We start from the raw sequence: 15,670 nt of genomic DNA, 5'->3' as shown, positions 1-15,670 counted from the left end.
GTAAAGGAGGATTTTCATTACAGGGTGAAGGCCTACTCCCACGCACAGGCCAGGGAGAAAGATGGCTGTCCTGGGCAAAAAGAAGAACATAGAGAAGGAGACGTTTTAGTGTTTTACCAAAGGCTAAAGAGAAGCAAGCTGCAAAGGGCCAGTTCCTTCCTCTCTCCTAAGTATAGGTATGATGTTATCCCACTGGTTAAAAGAAGATAAGTAACTTTTACATAACGACAGTTCAAGGAAAAGCCATACTCCTTGCAGTATGACGAAAACAGAAGGAAATATGACTGGTTTTCCAAAATGACCCTGACAAATTCTGAGAAAACAAAATTGAAGACTAGATAATCACATATTAGAAACTGCAGAAGTAACAGAAAAGGAGAGCAGAACAGTCTAATTTTGTTTCTCCCAAAGATCTGCACTAAAATAAAAACTAATAGGTAATGCTTAAATGTGTTTAAAGGAAATGGGGTGATGTGACGGGAATGGAACACAAAATCAACAATATGGGGCTTAAGTGGGGTCACCTCCAGCACTTGCATGTAAGCAAGGAAATGCCTACAAGGCACCATGACGGAGAAATCCCCCAATCCCTTTCTAGGCAGTCCACATGCTGGGGTGCCTCTCTGGAGTGCCTGTATACTAATGCATGCACCATGGGGAATAAACGTGATGAGTTAGGCTGTGTGCAGTTGCAGGGCTATGATCTTGTTGGGATCGCAGAGATGTGGTGGGATGGGACCCATGAATGGAGCCTTACAAAGAAGAAGCGTTACAAAGAAGGGAGACTGGCTCTTTGGGAAGGACAGGCTCAGAAAAACAAGGAATTTGCCCTTTATGTGAAAGAGCAGTTGGAGTGCATGGAGTTCTGCCTGGGGATAGATGGGGAACTGAATGAGACTTTATGGGGGAGGATTAAAGACAGGACAGGTAAAGGTGACATTATAGTGCGTGTCTGCTATAGGCCACCTGACCAGGAAGAACAAGCAGATGAGGCAGACATATAGGACCAGCCCTGTTCCTCATAGGAGACTTAAACCACCCTGATATTTGCTGGAGGGACAACACAGCAGGGCATAAGCAATCCACAAGGTTCCTGAAGGGCACTGATAACTTCTTCTTCCAAGCCATAAAGGAGCCAACAAGGACCAATGAAGACCAGTGGTTTGATGGACCTCATGCCAATGAGCAGCTTGTGGGGAATGCAAAGTGCAAAGGCGGCCTTGGCTGCAGTGACCATGAGATGGTGGAGCTCAGGATCCTGAGGGGAGGGAGGAGTGTAAAAAGCAGGCTTACTACCCTGGACTTCCTGAGAGTGAACTTTGGCCTCTTCAAAGATCTGCTTGGAAGAGTCCCATGGGATGAAGCCCTGGAGGGAGGAGGGACCCAAGAAAGCTGGTTAATATTTAAGGATCACCTCCTCCGGGCTCAAGAGCAGTTCATGCCAGCAAATAGAAAGTCAGGCAAAAATGCCAGTTGGCCTGTGTAGATGAACAAGGAGGTGCTGGTCAAACTCAAACACAAAAAAGGAAGCATACAAAGGGTGGACAGAAGCAAGGATGTATAACCTGGGGGGAATACAGAAACATTGTTCAAGCATAAAGAGATGAAGTTAAGAAAGTTAAAGCCCAGCAGGAATGGGATCTAGCCAGGGATGTCAAAGACAACAAGAATGGCTTCTGTAACTACATAGGTGACATAAGACAGGCTAGGGAAAAATGTGGGCCCATTGCTAAATGAGATGGATGACCTGGTGACACAGGACATGGAAAAGGCTGACTTACTGAATACCTTCTTTGCCTCAGTCTTTACTAGCAAGACCGGCCTTCAGAAATTCCAGGTCCCAGAGATCAGGGGGGAAGGCTGGACCCTTGGTGGAAGAGAATCAGGTCAAGGGATAATTAAGCAAACTGGACATATGTAAGACCATGGGCCCTGAATGGGATGCACCCACAACTGTGGAGGGAGCTGGCAGGTGTCATTGTAAGGCCACTTCTGGTAATCTTTGATCCATCATAGTGACTAGGAGAGGTGCTTGGGGACTGGAGGAAAGCAAATGTCACCTCTATCTTCAAGAATGGCAAGGAGGACACATGGAACTATAGGCTGGTCAGCCTCACCCTGATCGTTGGGACCGTGATGGGGCAGCTAATCCTGGCAACTGTTTCCAGACACTTCAGTTAAAGAAAATCACCAGGAGACGTCAGTATGGAGTTATCAAAGGGAGGTCATGCTTAACCAACTGGATAAACTTCTATGATAAAGTGATTGGCCTGCTAGATGACAGGAGAGCAATGGACATCATCTGTCTGTGATATTGGGTGACTGATGGCACTGAATGTGGTGTTGGCGGTTTGACTTTAAGACAGTTGGCGGGAATGAGTTGTTCAGGGTTAGTTCAGGTTCCAAGCACTTTGTATGTTGCAGTGGCAAATCCTTTTGTTCAGAAAAGGAACTTTTTGCAAGGGGAGCTCATCATGGCCAATGAGCTCAGCAAAACTAGGGGAAAAGTAGTTCCAGCAGGGGGAGATGGTGACCCTGGGAATCCCCCAGACCCAAAATTATTTGAGACTGAGCATGCGAACTAATTAACATGACAACCGAGATGGTTATTTGACAAATGGGAAGAGGAATACTAAGTAATCAAGTTGGGCAATTTGTAACCGATGAAGGCTGTCTTTGTATGCTAAACCGTATAAACAGTGTAAAGTTTTGACAGTCCGGGAACTGGGAGTTTGTGGGCTACCACCTAACTCCCTGCTTTGCGCAAACCATTAGAATAAGGAATACCCCGGCTCGGTGTGTGCGCTGGCGCTGCGCAGCGGGTAACGAACCCGCCTACGGGGCAACACCCGGACTTCGCCAAGGCCCTCGGCCCCTCTCCCGTCGGATCCTCACGGACACACCGCGGATGCCTGGGCGGGATGAGCAGGCAGCGAGATGCACCGAAAAGCGGCAGCGAACGCCCAGCGCCGCCAAGGCAGCGCCCAGCCGCCCGCCGGCTCAGCGCTGTGCTAACGGCCGGGCCCGCGGGGGCCATTTTCCCGCCTTCCTTCCCGCTCCGCCGACAGCCCCAATGGCCGCCACCCTCCTCCTCCCCCGGAAGCGGCGTGTGGGTTTTCCTCCCTTCAGCAGGAGTTCCATACAACCCGCCTGAAGGCGGAAGAGGGCAGGCAGGAAGTTATTGAAGGAAAGAGCCTCGAAAGGCGGCTGCGGGGGGCTTGCGCCATGGCGTTGGCGTGGTAGCGCCGGCACCTGCCATGGGGGAAGAGGAGGGGGAGGGAGGCAAACCGGGCGGCAACTACAAATCCCAGCAAGCCGTGCCGCGCTCTCGCCCTACCTCTCCCTTTCCTGCCGCCCCCGAGCAGAAGAGGAAGCGGCGGCGCGCCGGGTCGGGGCCTTGCTCTGCTCTCAGGTGCTGGTGGCGGCGGGCCGAGCGGGGCCGGGCATTGTGAGGGGCGCGGGGCCGGGCGTTGTGAGGGGCGCGGAGCCGTCGCTTAGCGACCCAGACCCCGCGGGGCGCTGGGGCCCAGGGGCCGGCGCCCGGCTCGGCCGCCGCCGCTTCTTCACCCGCTGCCCACCCGGAGCCGTGGCGGCGGGGCGGCCTTGCGGCGCTCAGCCGTGGGGCGGGGGTGTCCGTGCCCGTAGAGAAACGTGAGTCAGCAACGCCGGGCGGTGGGTGCCGTCGGGGCGGCCGTCGGGCGGGCTGCGGCTCCGCGCCGCTCACGGGTACCTTCCCTTCGGCAGGACGGTGCTTGTGCTGAAGCGAGGAGCTCAGCCTCCTTGCTCTGCTGCGGTCCTAAAGCGGCCAAAAGCGTCAACAATACCTGTCGCGGCTAACTGCGCCTGGGCTCGCCCCGCGCCTGTCAGTAGAACCGGTGCCGCAGCGGCCCCGCAGCGCCGTTAGGCTGGGGCTCTGCTCCGGTGCCCGCCCGGGGCTCTCGGGCTGCAGCCTCTCACTTCACCCCAGTAGCTGCGGCTGCTGCGGGAGTGCGGGTCCTGGGGTGCCTCGTACATCAGGCCGCGTTTTGGGTATTTGGGAAAATACCTTAGCGTGATTGAAGTCAAAATTGTTGTCGCTTATTCTGGTGTTACTGATGATTGTCAGTGAATGATAGGGAAGCTTGCTGGGTGCAGGTAGGCTGTAAAGCCAAAGTAGGCATAAAATGGAAAATGCTCTATAGGTAAAACTTACAAAATAAAACGATGAAGCATGTTTTGGTTTGTTTCTATCTAGATAATGGAGTCTCATAGCGCTGTCAACATCCAGAAGAGTAAATTGCCAGCTTCTGAAAGTGAAGATGAGATTGAGTTCGTTGGAGTAAGTAGATCTTGTGCTGGAAACACGCTGCTTGTTGTAGTAAATATGCTCTTGGTAGCCCAATAAAATAGGAGGAGATCTTTGTCTACTGTGTTGACGATCTTGATTATTTTTTGATGGAAAGCATTACTTTGGGATTTTAAGATAATTTAATTTGTGAATCTTTGTGGAAGATCACAAGTTTATTTTAAAAGTTTATCTGCCCTTTCTTTGGAAGTGTATATGGTGATACCATTTGGTCCTATGGAGAGAATAGAGACTTGAGTATCCCAGCAGGTGAGTGGAGGATTACAGTGATTGATGAGGTATATGAGAAATCACTGTAGATTACTTTTCTGCTAATCATGTTGCATAGCATTTTGCTTCATTAGTAGTCCCACTGATGTTAATGGAATAAAGTATATATGCTTCATAAATGTTATGCAGGAATGCTACTTGACCATCCCAGTACTATTTTCTGCATGTCCTGAGGACCCAGTGCATCAGGTGGTACCATATAAAGTGAATTAGGGAAGCTACTTGGGTATCTCAACCTATGCTTATTCTGATAGAAAACAAATAGTTGTAGGCCATGCGATCTGTGTGTTTTTCTTGAAAGCTGGGGGGAGGGTTTTGTTTGTTTGTTTTGAGGTGCCTTTTGCTTGGGGTTTTTTTTCTTCCCCGTTTCAATCACTCGGGGTGTTCGGATTCTTGCTGTAGGACTATGACAAAAAGTTCTCTTTTGATGGAGCAAAAGCAGTTCCTGCTGCTGCCAGAGTTTTTGAGCTTTTACAGTCATATTCGCCCTCATTCAGGAAACTCAGAACTGTTCTTCCATAATTTCCCACCTTTTAATTCTGCATTACAACATACTTTTGTCCAGTTAAAATCATTAAATAATAAATTTTGCGTATCAGCAGAAAAATAGAATATAATCTACAATGCAAGCCATTATTCCTAGGATAGTCTGTCCCCCGTTCTGTTTCCTTGGGAAGAATAAGGCAAGAGTGAAAAGATTCACAAGTTTAATGGGGTCTGTAGCACTTAAGTAGACAGATATTCAAGTTGCCAGTCTGCACTGAAAGCATTGGATTCCTGAATTATTTTTGGCGCTTTTTTTAATGGTGTCTATCCGTTCATATTTTTTTCTGACTAATTTCTTCAAAGATAAGGCTCATCACTATGCTGCTCCTCCAAAACATAAAAGTTATTCCTGATAAGATTGTTGACTTTCCTAGGCAGGGGCTCTTCCTACCTTTGTTACTCTATGACTTTGAGGTCCCACATATATAGTTTTATAGTGTTTAAATACTTCCTGACTCCTGTTGCGTTACAATGGCAAGCAATGCTAAGGGTCCTTGTTTGTTTTCTGTAAACATTTGTTAAGTACATATAAATATTATGCATCCAAAATAAAACTTAACTGGAAAATTGAAGATCTATGTGTTTAAAAATAACTTTCATTTTCTGATACAAGGTTACATTTATGCCAAGTTTTCTTCACTACTGGTGATTATTTATTTCAAATATCTGAATTCAAATGAAAACATACTTCATAGGCTCTGGCTTATTAAATAGTTTGAGATCCAGCAAAAACAAACATACTTCATATACTTTGTAGCTTTTCCTTGTTACAATGTTATGGCTACAAAGATGCAGCCCCTTTTTGTGCTGGAAGAGTTGGAGCAGCCGCTTAATTTCTTACCAATGAATATTTGTTTTTATTTCAAACCTGAAGAGGACTTCTGGCCTATTTTGGGAACTGAGGACACTAGAAAAAATGATTCATTAAAACCAGTTGCAGTTCTGAGTTCCTACAAAGGTCTGGGGATATAGCAAAAATGAAGTGATTTACATTTAAGTGTTTTGTTTTCTTTCCCCCTGAGGTGTTAAATATTAGCTGTACAGACTCAAGTATTTCTGTCTGCTGGCTTTCAGTTACATCACAGCAGGAACAGAATACAGTTGGAGAGGTGTTACAAAGCATCTCCAAAGCAGGACTTTTATTTTTGTTCAGAACCTAAGCCAGCTGGGGACTTGGATTTTTGTACTTGCTATGTTATAGAAATAAGAACTTTTGAGGTGCGTGTTGGTTCACAGTGTTGGTCAGTTACTCAGCAGTCTTGACGCTGGAAATCTGCTGGGGCAAAGATGTAGACCGCAAACAGTACAACTTAACAGACTTTTAAAATTTATTTTAATGTAAGATTGTTCCATGATAATTACTGTATGACATGTGTATACACTATTATGCTCACATGATTATTTTGTCAAAGATGTGTTAAGTCTGTTGTCACATATATTGAATGCTAGTTTCATGCTTCGTGTGCTAGTGTGTGTATAATTATGCAAAAGTTTAGTTGTGCTTTTTAAGTAAACTGGGTGTTTGGTCTGAATATATGTAAAACTAAAAACTGAACAAACAAACAAAAATCCTGAGGTGATGTATGAGTGGACTAGGTATCTGTTACCTAGGCCTGGTTACCCAAAGGTTGATCAAAATGAGGGAGGGGAAGAAAGTGAGACCACAGTTTTAGGACTTTTTGAGAAAACTTATGGAGGCAGTAAAAATGAGCTTCACAGAAGTCCTTGAGAAGAAACTGCCCTTGGACATGAATATGAGGCTTCACCTTCACCAGCCACCAAATAAACAGATTATATTAACTCTTACAGTTGTATTTTGCATAGCATAGTGAAATGAGTTTTGTTGATTTAATGCTTTCAACCAAAGCTATGACTAACAGCAGAGACACCACAGCTGCCTGGAGACTCAAAATTTAATTTTCTATTGATCGAAACATAGAAATTCTTCTGTTAACCGAAACAGCTGTGATTAGCCATTGGCTTGTTGCTCAGTAGTGTGGCTGTTCGTTGGTGAGAAGGGTGGCTTTCAAAGGTTGTTTGAAGAATTAATTGAGAAGTAGAGCGTAGGGGGGGGTTGTTGAATGTGAGAGAGATGCTTATAAGATGTGAAGACTGAGCATATCTTAGTACCAAGGATTGGCTTTCTGGGTGCCGAGTATGCCAGTAGAGTCAGCTAGAGAGGCCATAACTTTCAGTTGTTTGTTCAGTGCTTGTCCACGTTGTTTCTTCTGTAATCTCAGGCTCATGTGTGGCAAGATACTTTTTAGCTGGTGGTGTTGGTCTTGTGGGGAGATACAAGGAGTTGGGTGAAGCTAACTGATCCTCTTCTTCATAACTCTTCTACAGTGATTGAAACCTCAGGGTTGGCACTATCTTCGCATTACGTTACTATTTAGTTTAACCAGTTGGAAAAAATGAAGTAAAGTTTCTCAGCATTCAGCGTGGGGCTCACCTCAACAGAGCAAAGATAATTTCTTGCTGTTGGAACTTACCCTCCACGTGGTACCGTACTATTAATTGGTAATGTTTGCTAGCAATAGCTGCTTTCTCTTCCTGGAAAAAGGGTATGTTTCACCTGGCACTACTTTGTCAATCAAATTAAAATGCAGAAAGTCCATCCGAAGTTATGGCTTGCATGAAATTCTCAGAAGGCCTCTGTGTGTGTTTAAAGGGGAGTGCGTTCCTAGACTCAAGTCTCCCTGCATAAGGGTGATTTGTATCATAGGCCACTGAATAAAAAGGCTTTGAACTTCTGCTTTCATTTTGTTATCAACACCTTTTGGCAGAGAGGAGCACTGCTGTCAGGATGAGCCCATGCTTAAGTCAGTATCTCTTTTGAAGCAGTATTTGGAGTCTTTTCTATGTTAATGGCATTCAGCTGGGATGGATCCAAACCAGTGTTGTGACACTTAATGGTGGCTTTCAGTGGAAGTTTCTCATATTGACTTAAGCAGTTACTGAGTGGATATAGTTGGGATAGGTTTATACTGTTTTCCTCAACTCTTATACTTTCTCAAAACAGTCTTTTGTAGCACAGATGAGTTCTTGATCAGACCCAGGATCTGTGTAATTCTTACACTCTTAATTTCAGTATTTGTTTTTAGTCTTATCTAAAGTTTAAACTACCAACCAATGAAGCACAAACTAGTCTAAATAAATGTTATGTTTGGGACTTGCATTATTATTGAGGAGCATATATAGGTAGTTAGTGTGGTGGTTTGTGGTTGGTTTTTTGGGGTCTTTTTTTGCCCCCATTTTATTTTTGTGGAAAACAAGGATGTATATCTTTGAGGAATCGTTGTAAATAATTAACATATTGCATTTGTGTTCAGGTCAGAATGCAACCCAAAAAGTGGTACACTAATTGTGTAGTAAGAGGCACAGAATTTGGAAGGAAAAAAAGAAGTTTCATGTATGTAAAAAAATTTAAATAAGCGTCATTTTACTTCTGTTAAACTGAACTTTACTGTTCTGGTCACTAGAACTTCCTGGGCTTGAAAGGAAGTTACTCTGCTTTTCAGCTGTCAATTTTCTAACTTGTAATTAGTTGCTGAACTTAGGGAGTAAGTAAAGCAGAAAGAAGGAAAATTTCAAGAAGCTACAGCTGTTAGGATCAGTTGAACATTTCAAAAGGCATTATTGAACTGATTGGACAGTCAGGTGGTCTGTGTCTTTGAACAGTTACTTGCTAACACCTGTTGTTTAATGTAAAGGTTAAATTTCTCACACATTTATAGAGGTCAGTTTCTACAAAAGCAAATCTATCATGTTTTGGGTTTTTTAAGATTTCATATCTTAAGATATGGTATCTTTATTTAATCATAAAAATTGAAGTATTATTTTGGGGTAGTTTGAGGCCTGTAGCTTGATTCATGTAAGTTCTTGTCATCTGTCCAAGTTCTCATGCTTTTTCCTCCCCAGTGAGATAATAAGGACTCTTTATGCCCGGCCAGCTGAACAGCTTTACAGCCTTGAAAGCTGGAAGAGTGTAAAGAATGAGATGCAGTAAGGGCAGCAGAGAGAATTGCATGCTGCTGTTCACTACTGCTCATCAGGCAATAAATCTTCCTAGCCTATCCTAGTTGGTTGATTGTTAAGATATTGAGAACACTGCCAAATACATGGCAGAGAAGGTGGAGATAGTACTGCACCTCTTCAAGAACTCAGTCCACAGATTATTGTAAGTCCTTCTTTTGCCTGGAAAACTTAACTTTCGAACAAATAAATAATACCTTTGGAGTACATAGGAGCTCTGTGGTATCTGCCAGAAATATTGCCAGACAAATGGCTGATACTGCAGTTCAGGCAAAAACTGTCATACAGTGTAGATGGCATTGCATGTACAGGCTCAAAAAAACAACCAACGCTCCCAGCACCACCACCCACACAACACACACACATGCCCACCCCACCACCACCCACCACCAAAAAACCCCCCAAAACTTAAACTCTCTTCGGTTTTGGTTTATTTACTTTGAGATTGTATAATAACTTTCACAATTTGGATGGGAAACTTTTTATGGTATGTGGAGATTTTAGTTAACTTTGCCTCTTATTGAAGATGTGTACATACATGGTCATGTGTGAGTTAAGGTAGCTAGGAATATTGTTTGGTGTATGTAGACTTACTTATCCAGTTTCATGTTAATTATACCGATCACTTAGTTGGCATGTGATAATGTAGCATGATGGAGTGGGGGGGTGGGTTGCATGACATCGGATTATGTGGACATTGTGCTGCTTTTTTCACCTCTAAAAACTGAAGACTACTGTTGCAGTGAATATGGATGGAGCAAGAGATGTAACTTTGTACATCTTCTTTAAAAAACTTATGACCTCTGTGCTTAGTTTGCATTGCTGACTGTTTTTTTTTTTTTTTCTCCATTAGCTTTTTCATGCTTGTGCTAACATTCTGCTGTCTACCAGAAGCTTGTAGTAGAAATGTTGAAATTGTTAGGAATGGAGAGTGAATGGGAATACACACACACGCACGCACACATGCACGAGCACCAGAGAGAATGAAAGAACAGAGGCATACGAAGGCATGTAAATCACCAGATGTTGGTACTGCTTAGACTAGTAGGTCATTGAGGTCCCAGACCATCTACATGAAGTTTCTGAAGGTACTCAGATCAGGAAAGCAAGAGACAGCATTCACAGAAATTAAAACCAAGGCTTAAACTGTTAAGATGGTCGCAGAAGACAAAGAACAGTACTAGAGCCGTAAGGCATTGTAAGGAGGAGACTTGCAGAGGAGGGGCATTGTGGAGAGAGATTTTATTAAACTGCCTTTATCCTGGCCAGTGAAGAGTTTTTTCCCCCCCTATTATTTTCTGCTCTCTGTATCCTGCCGAGGAGGGGCCTGATAGAGTGGCTTGGTAGACACCTGGCATCTAGGCAGGCTCAACTCACCGCACTTTTGGAGTTGGAATTTAATTTTTGTCTTTTAAAGACAAACAAACAAAACCAAAACAAACCCTGAAAAACAACCTAAAAACAATTTAGCATTGCTTATTGAAATCTAATGTTGTTCCTTTCTTAGTAACAGCCTGCTACCCTATTACCATTGAACTAATGGTGCAAGCTGAGTGTCTCTAAAATATAGATCTAAGTTCTTTGAGAAGGTGAAGAATATAAGGTTATTAAGCAAGGCAAGACTGTTAAATTTGACTTTTTTTCTAGTTGATAGAAATTTATAGTTCATAGATATGTTAGATTGATATTTTAATTTTTTGTGAATACTTATTTATTTACATATTTTACCAGTTTTGTGCATTAAGTCTAAGTGGAAAAGTTGCTATATGTGAATTTCATTACTGCACCCTCTTGAAAAATTGATGGAATTCTCCTTCAGGTATTGCTAATGCTAACAATGTGCTGTAACACCTGCAACTTTTTATCTCTTGAGGAATTTAATGCTTGTGTTTGTGTTTTAACACTTTTTTTCCAGGAAGGACCTTTAAGACCTGTACTTGAATGCATCGATCTTGTCAGTAGTGAGGATGAAGAACCTAACAGCAGTTCTTACGTTCATGTGAGTGTTATAATGTATTTTGGGACTTTTCAGTTTAGTAAAATAATTAGTCTCCTTTATGTATTTTTTTCCCCATCAGTTACTTTTCACAAAACTTGTTAGAGGTATTTTTAACAAGTAAATAAATAAACTTTTTGATTTTTCCATACTGTTGACTGGAAGACAAGAATGCCAACACGTGATTTTTTTAAATTTTTTTTTTAGAGCTGGTTTTTTGCCTTCTTGAAATGGACTTGGAATTTTTATTTTACTTTAGGTGGCTTTAGCAAGTGTGTTGAAGAAAAATGTCACTTTACAAGTGATGTCAGAAGTCAGTGTGTCCAGTCTGTAGCCTGCAAATGTATCTGGCCTACTCACAGGCCTTTTCCTTCTAAAATAACTTTTTAGGAGCAGTTTATATGTTGAAGGACCTTATTCTGATGACAACCTGGTCTTAACTCAGCCTCATTATTCATAATCTATCCTAAGAATGCATGGGTTGGAAGCAGGCGGGTCAGTTCATGTATCCCCCAAGCTTATTGTGCCTTCGGGGCCTTTGAGAAGGACAGTGACTGAGAATAACTCTACTAGAGTTGTTTTTGGCAGCAGTGGCCATCTCTTGACTTCTGTTTTCAAGTGTTGAAGTAGAAGATGTATGTAATAAACCTGGTTCTTAAGGAAAGGTGGGTCTTCTGTACATGCACAGGCTCACTCCACAGTGGTGACTGCTAGAGCTCATGATGTAGCAGGAGCAAACTGCAGTATATGGCCTATCCTTAATGCTAGAACAAGCTGTTGACTTGCCTTTCTGAACATACTGGTTAACGTTGTCTTAGAGCCGGAATGGTATCAGTTCTCGGTTCTTCAGGTGGGCTGCATGTTGGCTTTGAAGTCTTTAGGGATTTTCTTTACCTACTTAAAATAATTTACTTAGTTTTTAATTTGCTAGAGACTTCCAGGATGCCCAGTACAATCATCCATGTTCCTTTTACTGCTTTGAGGATAATGTTTGTGTTGAATTGCCTTGAATATATAGGGGGTAGGGGTTGTTTTGTTTGGTTTTTTTTAACCAAAGTTACAGGTGCTGGTAAATAGGAAAAGAAAGCTGGCAAGGTAGATCATGGAACTTGGGATCAGAATATCTGCACTGAATTATGTCCTGATGCTTGGGCATTGCTATTCAATGTAGTAGTGCCTGTCACTTAACAATTACCAAATAAAAGTTTAACTCTTCAATTGTAGAGAAATACTAAGCGTAAAGATCACATTGACTATCAGAAAGAACGAGTTGCGTCAACCTTGGATCGTCTGGCACGCCATGTTGAAGTAGAGAAACAGCAAAAAGAAGAGAAAAACAAAGCCTTTAAGGTATTGGACACGGATTGTTTCAATAGAATTGTGTAATACAGGGCTTGTAGTCATGAGTGTGTTTGTTTCCATTGCTAAGTAAATAAAAACGTTGGTAAGCCAGACCTGGGACTAGCAACTAGAGATTTTTGCTTCTGGGCCATTTTTTGAAACATAATATGGACTTTATCTCTCCAGTGGCTTCTAACCAATCAACTTGCTAGTTTTATTACAGTTCCTAAATAAAACAAAAGAAAACAAAAAAACCCCCACAAAACCTTCATGCAAGCTAATGGCAAAAACTTGTTCTCTTGTTTGTATATATAGCAGAGGGATCTTAGCATTAATTATTCTGGTTAAATAATTGAAAAATAATTTTTCACAAGCCACCATGCAGCAAACCTAATTATCTACCTGCTTTTGTCTGAGATTTTTGGGAAATGGTTTGCCACATTAGATCTCTGTATTAGGTGATGTTTTATAATGGGATAAAATTTTCTGTGTATAAAGCATAACTTTAAAGTTGAATCCTATTAATTGTATTGTGCAGCCATTTGAAAGGCATGGATTTTTTAATTTTTATTATGAAGTCAGAGGTGCAGTCAGTTGGCTGAAGGGTAGGGCTCCTATCAGCAGGACCTGGACAGCAAGTCACGTAATTGTACTATAGTTACAGCTTGTTATAGTCTGCAATAGACTATGCAACTGTAATGCAAAAGGCAGTTAGATACAGTCCAAGGTAGCCCTGAAGTCCAGAGACCCACATCCATCTCCTGCCTCTTCCAATTAGAATTTGTCAATCTGTTAATGTCTCCACATATGGTTTTTCAACTGTAAAGTGAAGTCAGAGCTAGCTGTGTAGCTTTTAAAGTAATTTGAGAATGAAGGCTAAAAACTTCTTTTGTTAACGATGGATATTTTCCTGCTGGGCAGGTAAATATTCCTCACTCATCAGGTAATGCAATCTGCAGATTTAAAATTACTTTTCAAAGCAAAACTGCTTTTATTTTTTTTTTTTGCCTTGGTAGTGGAACTCTGTTTTCAATAACCATTTTCTGTTGCTTTTTTAAAAAAAATATTATTTGTTTCTTTTTATAATCTTGTAATTTTGAAGACCTTGTTACGTACATGCTTCAGAAACTTCAGTAGGTGCAGAAAAAATTAATTGACATAAGCTGTAGCTTTTATTTAGGGCACAAAAATTAGTACTACTTTTAAATTTTTTTATTGCTGTTACATTCCATCTTTATTGTTATACAGAGGTCAGTCACATTGTAAGATTTTTTTAATCCCCTCCCTTAGGTTTTTGTGAGGTTTTTTCTTAGCTTTTCAGAGACCCACCTGTAAGCTTTAGTATATGTACTTAATCTTGAATTTATTTTAAATTTAATCATCACCTTGCCTGATATGTTTTCCCCTTCAGGAGAAAGTTGATTCCCAATATGCTCATGGGTTGCAAGAACTAGAATTTATTCGGGAGCGCAGTGACACGGAAGCTGCAAGATTATGTGTGGACCAGTGGTTAAAAATGCCAGGTAGGAATATGAAACTCTGTTTCCAGTGGTAAGTTTTTTTTTTTAAGTCCTGCATTGCAGAATAAACATGCAATAATTGTATTGAGCAGTACTGACATTGAGCTCGCAAGTGCCTCTTATGCATAATCAGATCTTACAATATTATCTTGTGTGGCATTTAAAAGTTCTTAAACACTTATTACCATAAAAGCTATTCTTCTAATGGTTTGCTTCTTAGAAAATGTAATATGCAAAGTCTGAAAAACACTAAGGCAATATTAACTACTTTTCAAAGCAAAATTGGTGGAAGGAAAAATATTACTGTTGAACTGTTGCTCAGGAAAATGTCTACATAAGTAAGTATAACTTCAGGAAGTTCAATCAATTTAAAATAGTGCCTGGAGGAAAGGTGTCAAAGTGTTTGAAAAGTAATCATACTGGGGATTGGAGAGACAGATTCTTCAAGTGAAAGAGCAGACTTAACGTGGTAGGGTTGAGTTACAGTGCATTGTTAGCTTGCTTTTAAGAATCAATATAACTTTATTTTTAAATGCTTTGGGGCTCGTGTGTTATTTTGTTTGTTTACTGAAGTCTTTGTAATTCAGATTCTGGTTAAGTTCTTTGTTTTGTAACACAGGTCTTAAACCAGGCACCATTAACAGTGGAAAAAGGGGGTTTTATAAGAGAGCAGGTCAGGTGCAAGTCAACAGGAGTCCCATATCTTGTCCTGTGATGCATTGCAACAGGGAGTTTGATAATGGGCATCTTCTTCTAGGTCACCTTCAAAGGTAAGTATGTAGTGCAAGACATAATAATGAAAGAATATGCTTGAACTTAGGACATCAGTGTCAAGTCTAGTCACAAAATTGCATCTGGAGAGCAGATTAATATGGTATAGATTTTACATGGATGGTATGATTAACTTCCTGGTTGGTTGTTTTGAGGGGGGTTTGTTTGGGTTTTTTGTCATTCAGAATTTACTTCTTCCTCTTGTTGAGCTTTTTTTAGTATCTGGGGTTTTTGAGCATCAAGGTTTCTGTTCTTCAGTTCTGTTATATCTAAATCCAAACTTGAAAAAGCAAAAGGCTAACATATATAACTTGATGGTAAGATTAAAAAAAAAATGCTTCTAACAAAAGATAAGAGGACCAAGAGCTATAGGCCAGACATCTGTTCGTAGCTGATCCTTGCTAGTCAGCATGCACTGTGTCTGGGGTCAATTCCCAAATATACTGCTTTTTAACTAGTGAACGTGTCATGGGGAAGATGGTAAGGAGAGAAGCTGAGAGGTGTGTTGGGTTAACCCTGGTAGGCAGCTGAGCCCCACACAGCTGCTCAGTCACTGCAGTGGGATGGAGAAGAGAAGTGGAAAGGTGAAAATGAGGAAACTTTGGGCTGAGATAAAAACAGTTTAATTAAAGCAAAAGTCACGCACGCAAGCACAGCAAAATCAGGAATTCACATCACTGAGGGGGACTTTATTACATGTAACAGTTACTTGGGAAGACAAACCTCATCACTCCAAACATCCCCCCTTCCTCCTCCTTCACTGAGCTTTTATTGCTGAGCATGATGTCGTATGGTACGGGATATCCCCTTAGTCAGCTGTTCCAGCTGTGTCCCCTTCCAGCCTCT

At 41.8% G+C, this 15,670-nt stretch overlaps 1 protein-coding gene across 4 annotated transcripts in view; it reads left to right on the top strand.

Moving 5' to 3' along the window:
* The first annotated feature begins 787 nt into the window (after positions 1 to 787).
* ZNF451 (zinc finger protein 451) overlaps positions 788 to 15,670 on the top strand; it is a 41,474-nt gene continuing 26,591 nt past the window's right edge. Inside the window, exons 1-6 of one of the 4 annotated variants that reach the window (XM_080389894.1) lie at positions 788 to 3,412; positions 4,235 to 4,318; positions 11,112 to 11,195; positions 12,417 to 12,542; positions 13,945 to 14,056; positions 14,673 to 14,823. In XM_080389894.1, coding sequence (XP_080246020.1) covers positions 4,238 to 4,318; positions 11,112 to 11,195; positions 12,417 to 12,542; positions 13,945 to 14,056; positions 14,673 to 14,823 — 554 coding nt within the window. In that variant the 5' untranslated portion in view covers positions 788 to 3,412; positions 4,235 to 4,237. Of the gene's footprint in view, positions 3,413 to 3,467; positions 3,727 to 4,234; positions 4,319 to 11,111; positions 11,196 to 12,416; positions 12,543 to 13,944; positions 14,057 to 14,672; positions 14,824 to 15,670 lie in introns of those variants that run through there. The other 3 variants (XM_080389891.1, XM_080389892.1, XM_080389893.1) reach the window with 3 other exon arrangements.

This window comes from Falco punctatus (genome assembly GCF_963210335.1).
Source record: "Falco punctatus genome assembly, chromosome: 5".
NCBI lineage: Eukaryota > Metazoa > Chordata > Aves > Falconiformes > Falconidae > Falco > Falco punctatus.
The sequence above is the reverse complement of the archived record's forward strand: the minus strand, read 5'-3'. Positions and strand labels throughout refer to the sequence as shown.